The sequence below is a fragment of the Squalius cephalus genome, assembly GCF_949319135.1.
Source record: "Squalius cephalus genome assembly, chromosome: 4".
Lineage (NCBI taxonomy): Eukaryota > Metazoa > Chordata > Actinopteri > Cypriniformes > Leuciscidae > Squalius > Squalius cephalus.
Window position 1 is genome coordinate 39205851 of NC_137125.1, and position 12683 is coordinate 39218533.

General features: G+C 36.8%; 1 protein-coding gene across 2 annotated transcripts in view; it reads left to right on the forward strand.

Annotated features, from left to right (window-relative positions):
* The first annotated feature begins 1198 nt into the window (after positions 1-1198).
* The window catches only part of pawr (PRKC, apoptosis, WT1, regulator), a 65931-nt gene continuing 54446 nt past the window's right edge, over positions 1199-12683 (forward strand). For both annotated transcript variants that reach the window (XM_079868827.1, XM_079868826.1), the window contains exon 1: positions 1199-1978. In XM_079868827.1, the coding sequence (XP_079724953.1) occupies positions 1499-1978 (480 nt within the window). In that variant the 5' untranslated portion in view covers positions 1199-1498. The remainder of the gene's footprint in view (positions 1979-12683) is intronic.

Below are 12683 nucleotides of genomic sequence, written 5' to 3' on the forward strand. Positions count from 1 at the left end.
TGTATAAGTATGTGTCGAAAATTATGATATGCCAGTTTATTTGATGATAGACAGGCTGTATGCAGAGATGACTATATGCACCTCTGTTATCTAAGACATTGAGTTCCTTCATCTCTGAGAGTCTTCAGGTCACGAACACTCGAGCTCTAGAACAGTGACTCATGCTCTCTCGGGACCTGTGTGGAGAGAACAGGCCATTCTCATCACCAACCAGTGTTTCTCATCATTACACGCAGAACAACATCTGTCTTTCTGTCTTTAATAGGAAATAGGGGGAAAAAAGATGCCCCCCTCCCCCCAATAACAATGTGCATTCAATGTGATATTAAAGGGAATAAATAAAAACTTTTGCTAAATTACTTGTCATAGCACTACTAGGGTAAGTTGACCCCCTAGGACAAGAAGCCCTGCAGGTAAAATTGAACAAAATGTATCAATTTTGATATCATTCTTATTAATATGAAATGTCATTCATGTAAAAGACTAAATCAACTATTCTATTCAAAATTGTGTTTTGTCAATTTAGTGTTTTGCAGAATACCAGTAAAAGAGATTCATCTGAAAGGGAATTTTATTCTTTGACTTATATACAGGCATGAGACTATTTGCATATTTAATTGTCCATATTTTAAATGACGTTATGTCATAACAACAACACTATGAAATCAAATTGAATTGTTTTACTCAGTTAATTTTAATGTAAACCAAATGCGTGCATGAAATGCATCTAATTCGGAATGATTGAACACTAAACCCATGAATGTCAAAAAGTATTAAATAAAAAATTCTGAGGGGGCCATTCTATCTTTTTTACTCCACAAATCAAAAAACAATAATGTCTCAACACACCCCTCATTAACAGATATTCAACATAATATAATCACTATTTTCCAGAGACACAAAATTAGATCATTTAAACTGACTAAATTAAACAAATGCTGATATGCAGATTAAAAGAGAAAAGTAAAAATAGCATAGCCATTCATCCAAAAGAAAAAAATTCATGTCAAGAGAAAAAAATAAGGTGGGTTTCTACTTCATCTTACCCTACTAGTTAAATATTTGTATTGAAGTAAATTAATGAATGCTAAATGTGCCAATAGTAATGACAAGTCCCTATCATTTCCCTTCGGCTATTTCCGGTCATTTTCGTGACTGCTCGGAAACTCTTCGGGAGAGGGGCAGGACTCAGCGCTGGAGTGCGCGTGCTGTAACTAATCCAGTTCGTTCCAACGATCAGTCCACCTGAACTTCTGACGAATGTGCATGCGCGCTCAGGTGAGCTTTACCGGGTACTTTCTTAAGAGACAGCACTTACTTGACAGTTTTTGAATGTTTTAAAGTGAGTTCAACACAGTTTGGGTCAACTTTAAAAGTACACTTATTTTAAAACAATCTCTAAACACTTCTGAGGAATGTGGCGGATCTGAACAGCAATATTTGTATAGTGTGTTTACAAAGTGATTTGGGTCGCACGAGACATTCTCAAAAGGAAATCATGGCAACGGGAGGATTTAAATCTACCAGCGCAACGGACTTTCTGGAGGAATGGAAAGCAAAGCGCGAGAAGATGAGAGCAAAGATGCTTGGAGATATCGCCGCCGCCACCGGGAGAACTAACGTTACTGAGTTAAACAACAACGGCAGCTCGGGGAACTGCGTCTCCCCTCCGTCCTATCCGGTGGCCCGGTCCTCCTCTTTATCCGCTTTGAAGCGGCCGGAGGACGAGGCAAAGTCACCCGAGCCCTCCGGGGGAAGCTTGAAGAAGACGCCGGAGAAAGTGAGCGGAGTCCCGCTGGCGGAGAGCTCGAGCCCCGCTGGTGTGGATGACAGCGATAAGGAGAGTCCCACACACAGCAAGAGCAAAGAGAAGAAGAGCTCAGGACCCAGCGCCAGAAAGGGCAAAGGACAGATCGAGAAAAGGAAGTTAAGAGAGAAGAGGAGATCAACAGGTGTTGTCAGCATACCGTCCACTGAGGTGAGTTCACTTTTAAAGTTAACCATTTCTTCCAGGTAGCAGCAGCAATATGGTATCAGAGGGTAGGCCTACTACAAGTATACTTCCAAAAAACACATGATAATGCCATGGTACTTCTACTGAGTTGGCTTTATTTCAACCACATTTATGTATGTTGACAGCATGTAAATTAAGTATTAAAAACATGATATTACCATGCCACCAATGTTATAAAACCATGTTGGAGTTGCAACCATATAGACAGTATCCTATATGTTTTGTAACTAAAGACAAGCATGTTGTTTTTTTACCATGGTACCAGAAAGGCAGCATTACCATGGTTCCTTTTTGCAAGTGATCTTTTGGTTGGCATTGTTGCAAGTTGCAACCACATTTATTCATGTAGCCAGCTTTTTAGCTGATTAAGTTTAAAAACATGGTATTACCATGGTATAATTTCCATAAAACCAGGGTAATGATTACTTGGCCATGATACTTTGATGTATACCATGATACTGAAGGATTGCCATATTAATATGCCATGTGTACTTTAAAGAATGCTATGGTGTTACTACCCTGCTAGTTTGAAAGAAACCCATGAAATTATCAATGGCACTGTGTCAAAAAAAACATATTAAGTGGTAAAAGTACCACCATACCATGGTACTTTTGTGTAAGTGATCTTTTGGCCCATATACTGAGTTGCAACCATATTTATAAATAGTATCCTAAATATGTTTTGTTACTAAATTAGAAAAGCATTATTTTTTTTTTTTACCATTGTACGAAAAAAGGTGGCAATACCATCATACTTTTTTGTAAGTGATCTGTTGGTTTATTTTTATTAAGTTGGCATTTATTTATGTAGACATCATGTTAGACAGGTTTTGTAAATTAAGTAAAAAAAAAAAGAAAAAAAAGATATTATTATCATGGACCCATGCCCATAAAACCATTGTAATGGTTACTTGTCCACGATACTGAAAGATTTACATCAATATGCTGTGTATTTACATGTACTTCAAAGAAAACCCTAGTATTACCATCATGCTAGTTTCCAAAAAACATGGTGTTGCCTTTGGCACCATTTAAACCCCCCCAGTAATACAGGATACATTTCTGACTGTAAGTGAACTGTCACCCTATTTGGAACCATATTTACTAGGACAGTATCCTAAATGTGTTAAAGGAGACAAGTACAGTGTTTACCATGGTACCACTGTACAAAAATAGCTTGTTTTTTAACTACATTTGCTATGTAGAACTTCTCCTAGACATACCATGTGACTAGAAAACTTTGAGTTAACTACTTTACTTTTATCATCCTCCAAAAACATGGCAATACTATGACACCTCTTTTGTAAGTGATCTGTTAGTCCATCTGTCCAAAACTGGCATTTTTGCAACCACATTTCCTTATATAGACACAACTCTGGCCAAGTTAACTTAGCTGTAATCTAAAATCAATCGTTAAATGTCGCTCCATCGCTTAGCTTGTCCGTCTGCCTTATGTAATGTATGTGAAATATCAGCTCAAAACATGTTCTCCTCTAAGCAACACTCACATAAATCAAGACTAGAAGCCAACGAGTCTGATTACTAACAGATTGAGATCATATTATACATATTTCCTCCATTTCATGATTCTGTGGGTTGCAGAGTAACGTTCTACATCATGCAATGTAGGGAGAACATGGTACGTCTGTTCCTCCAGTTTAAGACACTTCGTCATCTGATCAGTTCACCATAACAATTCCTCCAAAACATGCCAACTGTCTCATAAGTTTCACCCCTTTCAATCCATCACATTCCCACACATAAGCAAAGGGAGGCTTGTGAGCGCATTGTGCTATTGGTGTACATAGAGCTGCGAATGTCTGCATACCACCCAGCTCCACTGCCCCGCGGATAGTTACTGTTGGAGGCTGACCAGTATGTCTGCTTTGGCTGAAGACATCCTGTCATTAGCCTCTTGCACTGTGCCAAGGTAAAGTAGTTTGGGAAGTGGGCACAGGCCAAGACTTAATGTTAGGGTGTATTTGAGAGATGAGTGTTTAAGTATACACACTCATGCACCATGGTCTTGCTGGGGTTGTTACTGCAAGAATGTGTGTGAGGCTCAGTAAATTATTTATCATTTTTACACTTTCTTTTTATTCTCTGGGGTTGAAGTGAGCATAAGCGAGGGAGCATGTCATGCAGTTTGAGCGCTTTATCTAGTGTGTAAGTGTGAAGGCAGTTAATGGCCATGACAAGCTGTCTAAACCCATTCAACCAGAGTCCCATCACCTGAAACTATTATTTATGCTTGGTATGGTGTCCAACCATATGTCTCACACCTCTTGGAAATATCAAGCATGTCCAGTGTCTGCTTAGTTTTGTGAAAATGCACTTGCGATTCTTCCCTGAACAGCTTTTCAGAGAAAAGGTATGCAGGATTTTCTGGAGGTTGTTTCCCTGTACTTCCTGCCGTGGCTTCAAATTGATAGGGCTCATTGTTCGACCGTGTGCGTTTAGCAGCTTGCTGTGAGTTATCAGACACTTGTGGAGCCTCCCAGCTCTCTCCCTGAAACCTAAACTTTGTTTCCCACTGTCATTGTTATGGGGGGCCGTTAACCCGTATAAAGGCTGCCTGGAACTCCGGCTCCTAGTAATTCATGAGTAATTCATGAGCAATCCTTCGCAGACACCTTGAAGCGGATTCAGCCGTGTATATCCGACTGTAACTTTAATCCATAACATGTTTGTTTAGTATTACAGATCTGAAAGTTCATATCATCAGCCAGGACATTTGATAAATGTTCTTTTGCTACGTGTGTTTTGCTGGGGTAGCCTAACTGACAAGTTTGTTTTAATTTCGGTGTGTTTGGGCCAGCGCAGCTCTAATAAACGCAAATGCTATTGTTTGACATCTGGCCGAGTCTCAAACTCCTCACGACCCGTTTGTAGATAAAAGCCTCCATGTCCGGTCTTCTTGGCGGTTTTCCATTTCAAATTCCAAATCCAGCATAAACAATGACAATCTCTTCTTTATGGGCCATGGAAACTCTTTATGCTGGATTTTGTGCAGGAGAACTGGAAATGAACCTGGATTATTTTGACCATCAGTGGGGGGATTATTTAATATTGTGTCCCAATTGAATGGGATTCACCCCTGAGAAATAAATATTTATGATTGTTTCTTGCTGAAGGAGTTGCTAGTGGCAATGAGTCATTTTTCACCTCTGAGCACCTAAAGCTGGACTAGATATGGCAACGTTGAAAGAGATCATACCAAGTGTTTACATTGTGAGGCCTTTGGGGAACTTGCTGTATCTGACATTTGAACAGGAAACCTGGACTAACTGGCAAATGTTTGGCTCTGGCAGCAGTCAAGTGGATGAAAAACAGTCCTTAACGTTCCTTATCTTCTGCTTCTAGTGATCCGTAGGGTCTGGTTAACCAAGCGAGGTTCTTGTACAAGCAAATCAAGACTAGATGAAATTGAAATACTTCTGTTAGAGCACAATTTTCTTTTACAACTTGTGGTTCTCTGTGTTTTAAACGTGCGGTTGTTGATCTACTTATTTCTTAGTGGTCGATGACCTGTTGTTAAATGTCAAAAGATTGGCACCTTGGTTAACTGTCGTTGTATAATGTCAAACATAACAATTTGGTTTAACAGCTTATATTTGCCTTTGTTGGCAATGGTCCACTGCCTGGAATGAGACATTGCCGCCTAAACAAGCATGGGGCGGCATGTTTTACTGTCACTAATTTTTCCAAACAAGGTCACATCAACACTACAAATACCTTTGAGATTCAGTCATGGGTAAGCAAGGTAAGCAACCAGTTATTAGCTTGGTCCTTCACTCTTTCTGCTTTTGTTTTTAGAACATTCCAGGCTATATACCAAGCATAGTGGAGTATTTCTGCTAATCCTTTCAACAAAGGAAATTCCTGCATTTTTTTGTTACTGCTGATATTTGTGGTAGAGACTACACTGCATTCCTGAGTCCTCCTCCAAGGGTGTAATGTACGGTGGTCCAGTAGTGCACAACACAACGAAATTTAAAAAGCAAACATAAGTTCACAACACTAAGAAAATAATCCACAACAAAATGAATCCACAACACAACGGAAATGAGCCACAACACAACGGACAATGTACAACACAATGGAAATAAGCCACAACACAACGAAATAAAGCCACAACACCATCAAATAAAGCCACAACACAATGGAAATGCTCCCGACCACTAGAAGGCTCTCGGAGCGCAATAAAGTTAGTTTTCCATGCCACTGTTCTATAGAATCAGCAGTCTAAAAAATATATCAACACCACAATTAGTTTTAACACTATGTAACCATTGTATATCGACATAAAATATTACTTCAAAATCACCTACATGAATTACAGCTGCGTATATTTATACTTGAGAATGCTTTGACCCGCTTCCAAAGCGCATGATCCCTAAGGGAACTTCTGGCAATTACACCAAGTGGTTAAAACATATAATTTATAATATAATTTGATAAATAAAAATAAAAAGCATTTGGTGAATTGCAGAATTACATGACGGTATTGGCACAATTTCACCTGTAATAAGTCAGTCTGGTCACTAGGAACCTACCACAAGCTTCGGGACATGAAAAAAAAAAAAGCCTTTAGGTGAATTAGAGTAGGCCCTATGGTTTCTCTGTTTTTTCTTTTTTTTAAATAAAAAACTAATTGTGTACTGTGCATACAGGGAGCTATTGGCACAATTTCACCTGTAGTAAGCCAGGCTTGTTACTAGGAACTACAACCTTTGAATCATGATAAAAGAAGAATTTTTATTGTATTACAGAAATTTCCTAAATTTCCTAAAATTGTTTACTGTAAATACATGAAAAATGAAAAAAAAAAGTCAGTCTTAGCAATACAATCAAACTTTTTTTTTTTTTTACATGTTTTTGAATGTGAAAAGTAATTTTAATTAGGTTAATACAAATTATTATACGTTTTAACAACTTTGAGGAATTGGCAGACGTTCCCTTATGGATGCGCTGTGGTAGTAGCGCGTCAAAGCATTCTAGAGTATAAATATGCAGCTATAATGCACGTAGGTGATTTTGAATTAATAAATGTTGATATGGTTAGCTACATACTGTTAACTAATCGTGGTGTTGATATATTTTTTAGACTGCTGACTCTATAGAACAATGGCATGGAAAACTAACTTTATCGCGCTCCGAGAGCCCTCTAGTGGTCGGAAGCATTTCCGATGTGTTGCGGATTTATTTTGTTGTGTTGCAGCTTTATTTTGTTGTGTTGTGGCGCATTTCCGTTGTGTTGTACATTTTCCGCTGTGTTATGGCTCATTTACGTTGTGTTGTGGCTTAATTTCGTTGTGTTGTGATCTTATGTTTGCTTTTTAAATTTCGTTGTGTTATGCACTACTGAGCCACCGTAGTAATGTCATTAAGTGGGAATTATGAGAACTGGAAGGGAAATTTGAAAACTTGAACGTCATGATAAAACAAGGTAGGGTCTCACTTTACACTCAGGGTCCTGCTACGAGCCATAGGCTCTGGGAAGATCCCTTAGATGTCAGCCCTTTAATGTACTGCTTAACAGTCAAAGGATGAAGTACTACATCCATTTAACTGTCGGACCAAATCAGCACACATAATCGAAGAGCTGGAATGCGTTGAGACCAAGACTCCCTGTACTGGCCCTCTGAACGGTCACCAATCTCCTCAGATTACATTCTGCTCTGTCTTATTTAGCTGTCCGGTCTTTTCAAGCGTGACGCAGAGTCAGACGGACTCACTTTCAGTTCGGAATTTATGCTCTTCCTTGTTTATGATGCATGACTGGCATTGTCATTTTCCACAGTTATGAGCCACAATCAATTCAGTCGCATGTGGTAATGGTGCCAATAAGAGGACAGCGCCACCTTTTGCGTTTGGATTCATCTCTTAGAAACAGAACGGTCACGGTGTGTGCACATGAATTAGGTAGCCGGTTGATTGTGACAGTCGTGCGTTCATCACTCTTCCTCATTGGTGTAGATAGTGTGTATGTATGAACTCTATAAATAGCCCCTTCCACGTTGTGTGTTTAGATTTTGTCTTTTTGTTTGCTTGAGAAATATCTCAGAGATTTGTCAGCGTCACAGTGACGCATTGCTCCAGACTGAGTCGTCACTTATTAACGTGCACCAGCCAACACATAGATAATGGACTAAATGACCCTACTCCCTCTGTGTGGCCCCACTCTTATCTAATATGTCTGTGTTCAAGATCGGTTGCTTCTTGGTTCAATATTTGAAGCCTTTGGACAGAGTGGACAGAGTTCAAAAGAGGAAATAGTTAGTTGTATAACCTCTACTGAGATGAGTGTTGCACTGGGAAGTCCTGTCCACACTGAAGTGTGATTGGACTGAAGTACTGCTCTTCAAGTTTACTAATTATCTAATATGGATGAGAAGACACTAATTAATTAATTTAAATTATGTTGAAAATGTTCATGTTCAAATCTTGTCATGTCGTGCATAATTGGGTTTTATATAGCAGTTAGCTTTGCTTCAAGCTTCTAACAAAAAGTAGTCAAATACATTAAAGGGGGCAAAACTTGACATTGATCGAAGAGTCCTAAAAAAAAAGTATCATGGTTTCCACACAAATGTCAAGCAGCTGTTTTCAACATTGATAATAAGGTTTTTTTGAGCAGCAAATCAGCATATTAGAATCATTTCAGAATGATCATGTTACACTGAAGACTTAATGATGCTGAAAATTCAAAATTTTAAAAGATATTCAAATAGAAAACAATTATTTTAAGTTGTAATATTATGTCAGTATTGTTGTTTTACTGTATTTTTGATTAAATAAATTCAGCATTGATGGACATAAGTGACATCTTTGAAAAACATAAAATAATCTTACCAAGCCCAAATTTTGGATGGTATACTGTGCTTTATATTTATTGTTAGATAATATAATTATATAATGACAAAAATGTAAAATATAAATGTATTATATTATAGGATAGTGCTGTCAAATTGATTAATCACTATTAATCACATCTAACATACAATTTTGTGTTTAAATAATATATGTAAGGAATAATTGACTTCAGGCCGTTGAATTATTAGAAAAATAATGCACACCCGAGGTGGTAATGCGGTCACGACGCGAAGCGGATGGCCGTTACACCTCGGTGTGCATTATTTTTCTAATAATTCAACGGCCTGAAGTCAATTATTCTGCTTATACTACAGTTACCACACCTCAAAACATTGTTCAGATTATGTATTTCAAGACGTTTGTAAAGTTTTTGTCATTAAAACGCTCTTGTATGTTGGACTAATTTCTTACGCATCTAAACTCATGCCTCCGTTGCTAATTCCAAAACGTCATTTTAGAGTTAGTAACGGAGGTTTGAGCCACTGATAGCAGAATAATGCTGAGACACACGATTAGCTGACACATTCTCTGACTGTTTTCATCGACTGCAGCAGATTTTAAACACCGACTTTGAACACAGACTGAACGCGCTGAACACGCGTTTGGACATGATCAGTCATAAGTATCAAATAACATTCATAACCGGCCTTAAAGTGTGTCCCCGGTTTTATGCAGTTATTAATGCAGTTATTAGAGAGAGATGTTGCAATAATGAGACAGAAAAGCATGTGCGTCAATATTATTTATTTATTTATTAATTCAATTCGTTTTAATTCATTCGTTCATTCTTTTTTTTTTTCTATTATTGACAGATGACAGTAGACTAGCCAAATAAATTAAACACAAAGCCCTTTTAACAAGTAGGCCTATCAATGATTATTTATTTGTTATATTATCTGCAATAAAAATCCGTGCTGCAGGACTATCCATTTATTTAGCCTATATTCAGTTTAATTTTCTATTGATGGGACTGTATACTTTATTTATTAAAATTAAACTGCATGTTTCTATTGATTGTGAAGCTAGACATTGAAAATTGTAGATGAAGCGCATGGGGCTAAATGCTTTTTATTGTTATGAATTGTATCCTATTTTCCGTTATTACAGTTGACTACGCGAAGTGATATGGAGCTGTAATGCGGTCAAGACCTGCCTGGAACTACTTTAGCTGTGCGTTTCCCTGAAAATAATGCACACCTTAGAACGTTCGTCAACCAATCAGATTCAAGCATTCAACCGCCCTGTAGTATAAATATATATATATATATATATATATATATATATATATATAAATAATGTCTGTTTACGTATACTATATATAGATACACATACTTGTGTATATATATATATATATATATATATATATATATATATATATATATATATATATATATATATATATATATATATATATATATATATATGTATATATGTATATATACGTATATATGTATATATGTATATATACAGTGCTATGCATAAGTTTAGACACCCATACTAAAGTTGACTAAAAAGAGGAATAAAAAATCATCTTTTGGAAACTGAACTTAATGCCTTAATTTAAAAAATTTGGAAAAATCCAACCTTTAAGGACACCAATTTTCTTTGTGAATGAATAATGTATCGTAGATAAATAAATGTTCTTCCTTAAAATACAGGGTGCATAAGTTTGGACACCCCTATGTTAAATTCCCATAGAGGCAGGCAGATTTTTATTTTTAAGTTTTTTTTTTTATTTTTTTATTTTTTAGGATACTATGCATCCTGATAAAGTTCCCTTGGCCTTTGGAATTAAAATAGCCCCACATCATCACATAGCCTTCACCATACCTAGAGATTGGCATGGTTTTATTTCAGTTAGCCTAATAGCTAGTTTGATTTGCATTGAGAGATGATCTTATGGAAAGTACCCCATGCCAATCTCTAGGTATGGTGAAGGCTATGTGATGATGTGGGGCTATTTTAATTCCAAAGGCCAAGGGAACTTTATCAGGATGCATAGTATCCTAAAAAAAAAAAAAAAAAAAAAAAAACTTAAAAATAAAAATCTGCCTGCCTCTATGGGAATTTAACATAGGGGTGTCCAAACTTATGCACCCTGTATTTTAAGGAAGAACATTTATTTATTTACGATACATTATTCATTCACAAAGAAAATTGGTGTCCTTAAAGGTTGGATTTTTCCTAGTTTTTTAAATTAAGCATTAAGTTCAATTTCCAAAAGATGATTTTTTATTCCTCTTTTTAGTCAACTTTAGCATGCGTGTCTAAACTTATGCATAGCACTGTATATATATATATATATATATATACACATACATATATATATGATTATATGACTGATATATCTATATGATTAATCAATTTGACAGCTCTAGTATAGGGATCTCAGGTTGACAGAACTAATCTTTTTTTACAAAGATCAATTTACACTAAATAGAACCATAATTGTTTAGTCTTTTTTTTTTATTTTATTGAATGAAGCAATTCAAATCAATGAATTGAAGTTGGCAATGTTACATAGTACATGGAGAGTGTGTTTGATTACAATGCACATTTGACATGTCACACCGCAATGCTTTGGAAAAAGTTTGTTTCTGGAAATAGCTGGACTATTTTGAAAACAGCTGAGCTAGGCTATACTGTCAGGCTACTGAAAAACTAGTTAGGTTAGTAGCGTAGCTACTTATACAGTGCTGGGGAGTAGGCTAACTGTAACAATTTCATTTTGTCATTCATATTCAACAGGAATCGCAAACACATTGGGCAGTAAGCAATGTGGAAAGTTTTATTTGTGTATTTTACAAAAAAGTGCTAAACCCTTGGAGAGAGATGCCAGCGTGTTTTTAATGATATCGGCTCACATTTTGTCACACAATGATTATTTACACGACTGGCTGTTAGCTTTGATTGTGTGTGAGCAGAAACAATGATTATAAAACAGAGTGGATTTGGCCATTAGTTGTTTGTGAACATTCCTTTCAGCAGGGCGCTCGGTTTGAGTCAATGGTAAAACCAGGCCACTCTGCGTGATTAGGCATTAGCCTGTCTACTTACATTCACCATTGCACAACAAGACAAACCTGCTCGCTTTTTGCTTTCTTTCTTTTTTACTTTCATCTTTTGATCCTTTCCCTCTATCTCTCAGCTCTCACTGTGTCTGTTTTCTCTTTATGTCATGTGGTGTAAAGCATGCTGATAGGTTGGTATTTCAAGATCTCAAATCAGTTTCACGATGCAAGATACTTGTTTATTATAGAAGCAAAAGGCACAAACACAGAAAACAATGTAAAGTGGAGTCATTATTAGAGTATATTTCCTATCTTTTGATAAGTGCTTTTAGTATTCATGCAGTGTCCTTAAAGGCAAAAACGAACCATTATTGGTAAACTTTGGTATGCAACACGTCCCACACTGCTATGGAGAAAAATTATATTTCAAATGAGGATTGTTGAGGAATTATGTGCTGTTTAGAGCGATTTGTGTGTGTGTGTGTTGTTACGACCAATATGTTAAGCATCCTTTAATGATATGCAGAACATATTTTTAATTATTGCTTTAGCCTATTTGTTGCACAATGATAGTGCTGCACCCTAGAAACCACCCAAAACACTCAAGCAACTGCATAGCAACACACTAAAATCTGCTTAAAACACCTTAGCAATTGCATATCAATTCATTGGGTTCCCAAAACACAGTGCAAAGAGTTTTGCAAAGACATGCACCATTCCAAGTTTCTTTCATATTCTTGTCAGTACCCAAGGCTCTCCAGAATGCTGTTTCATGCCACATC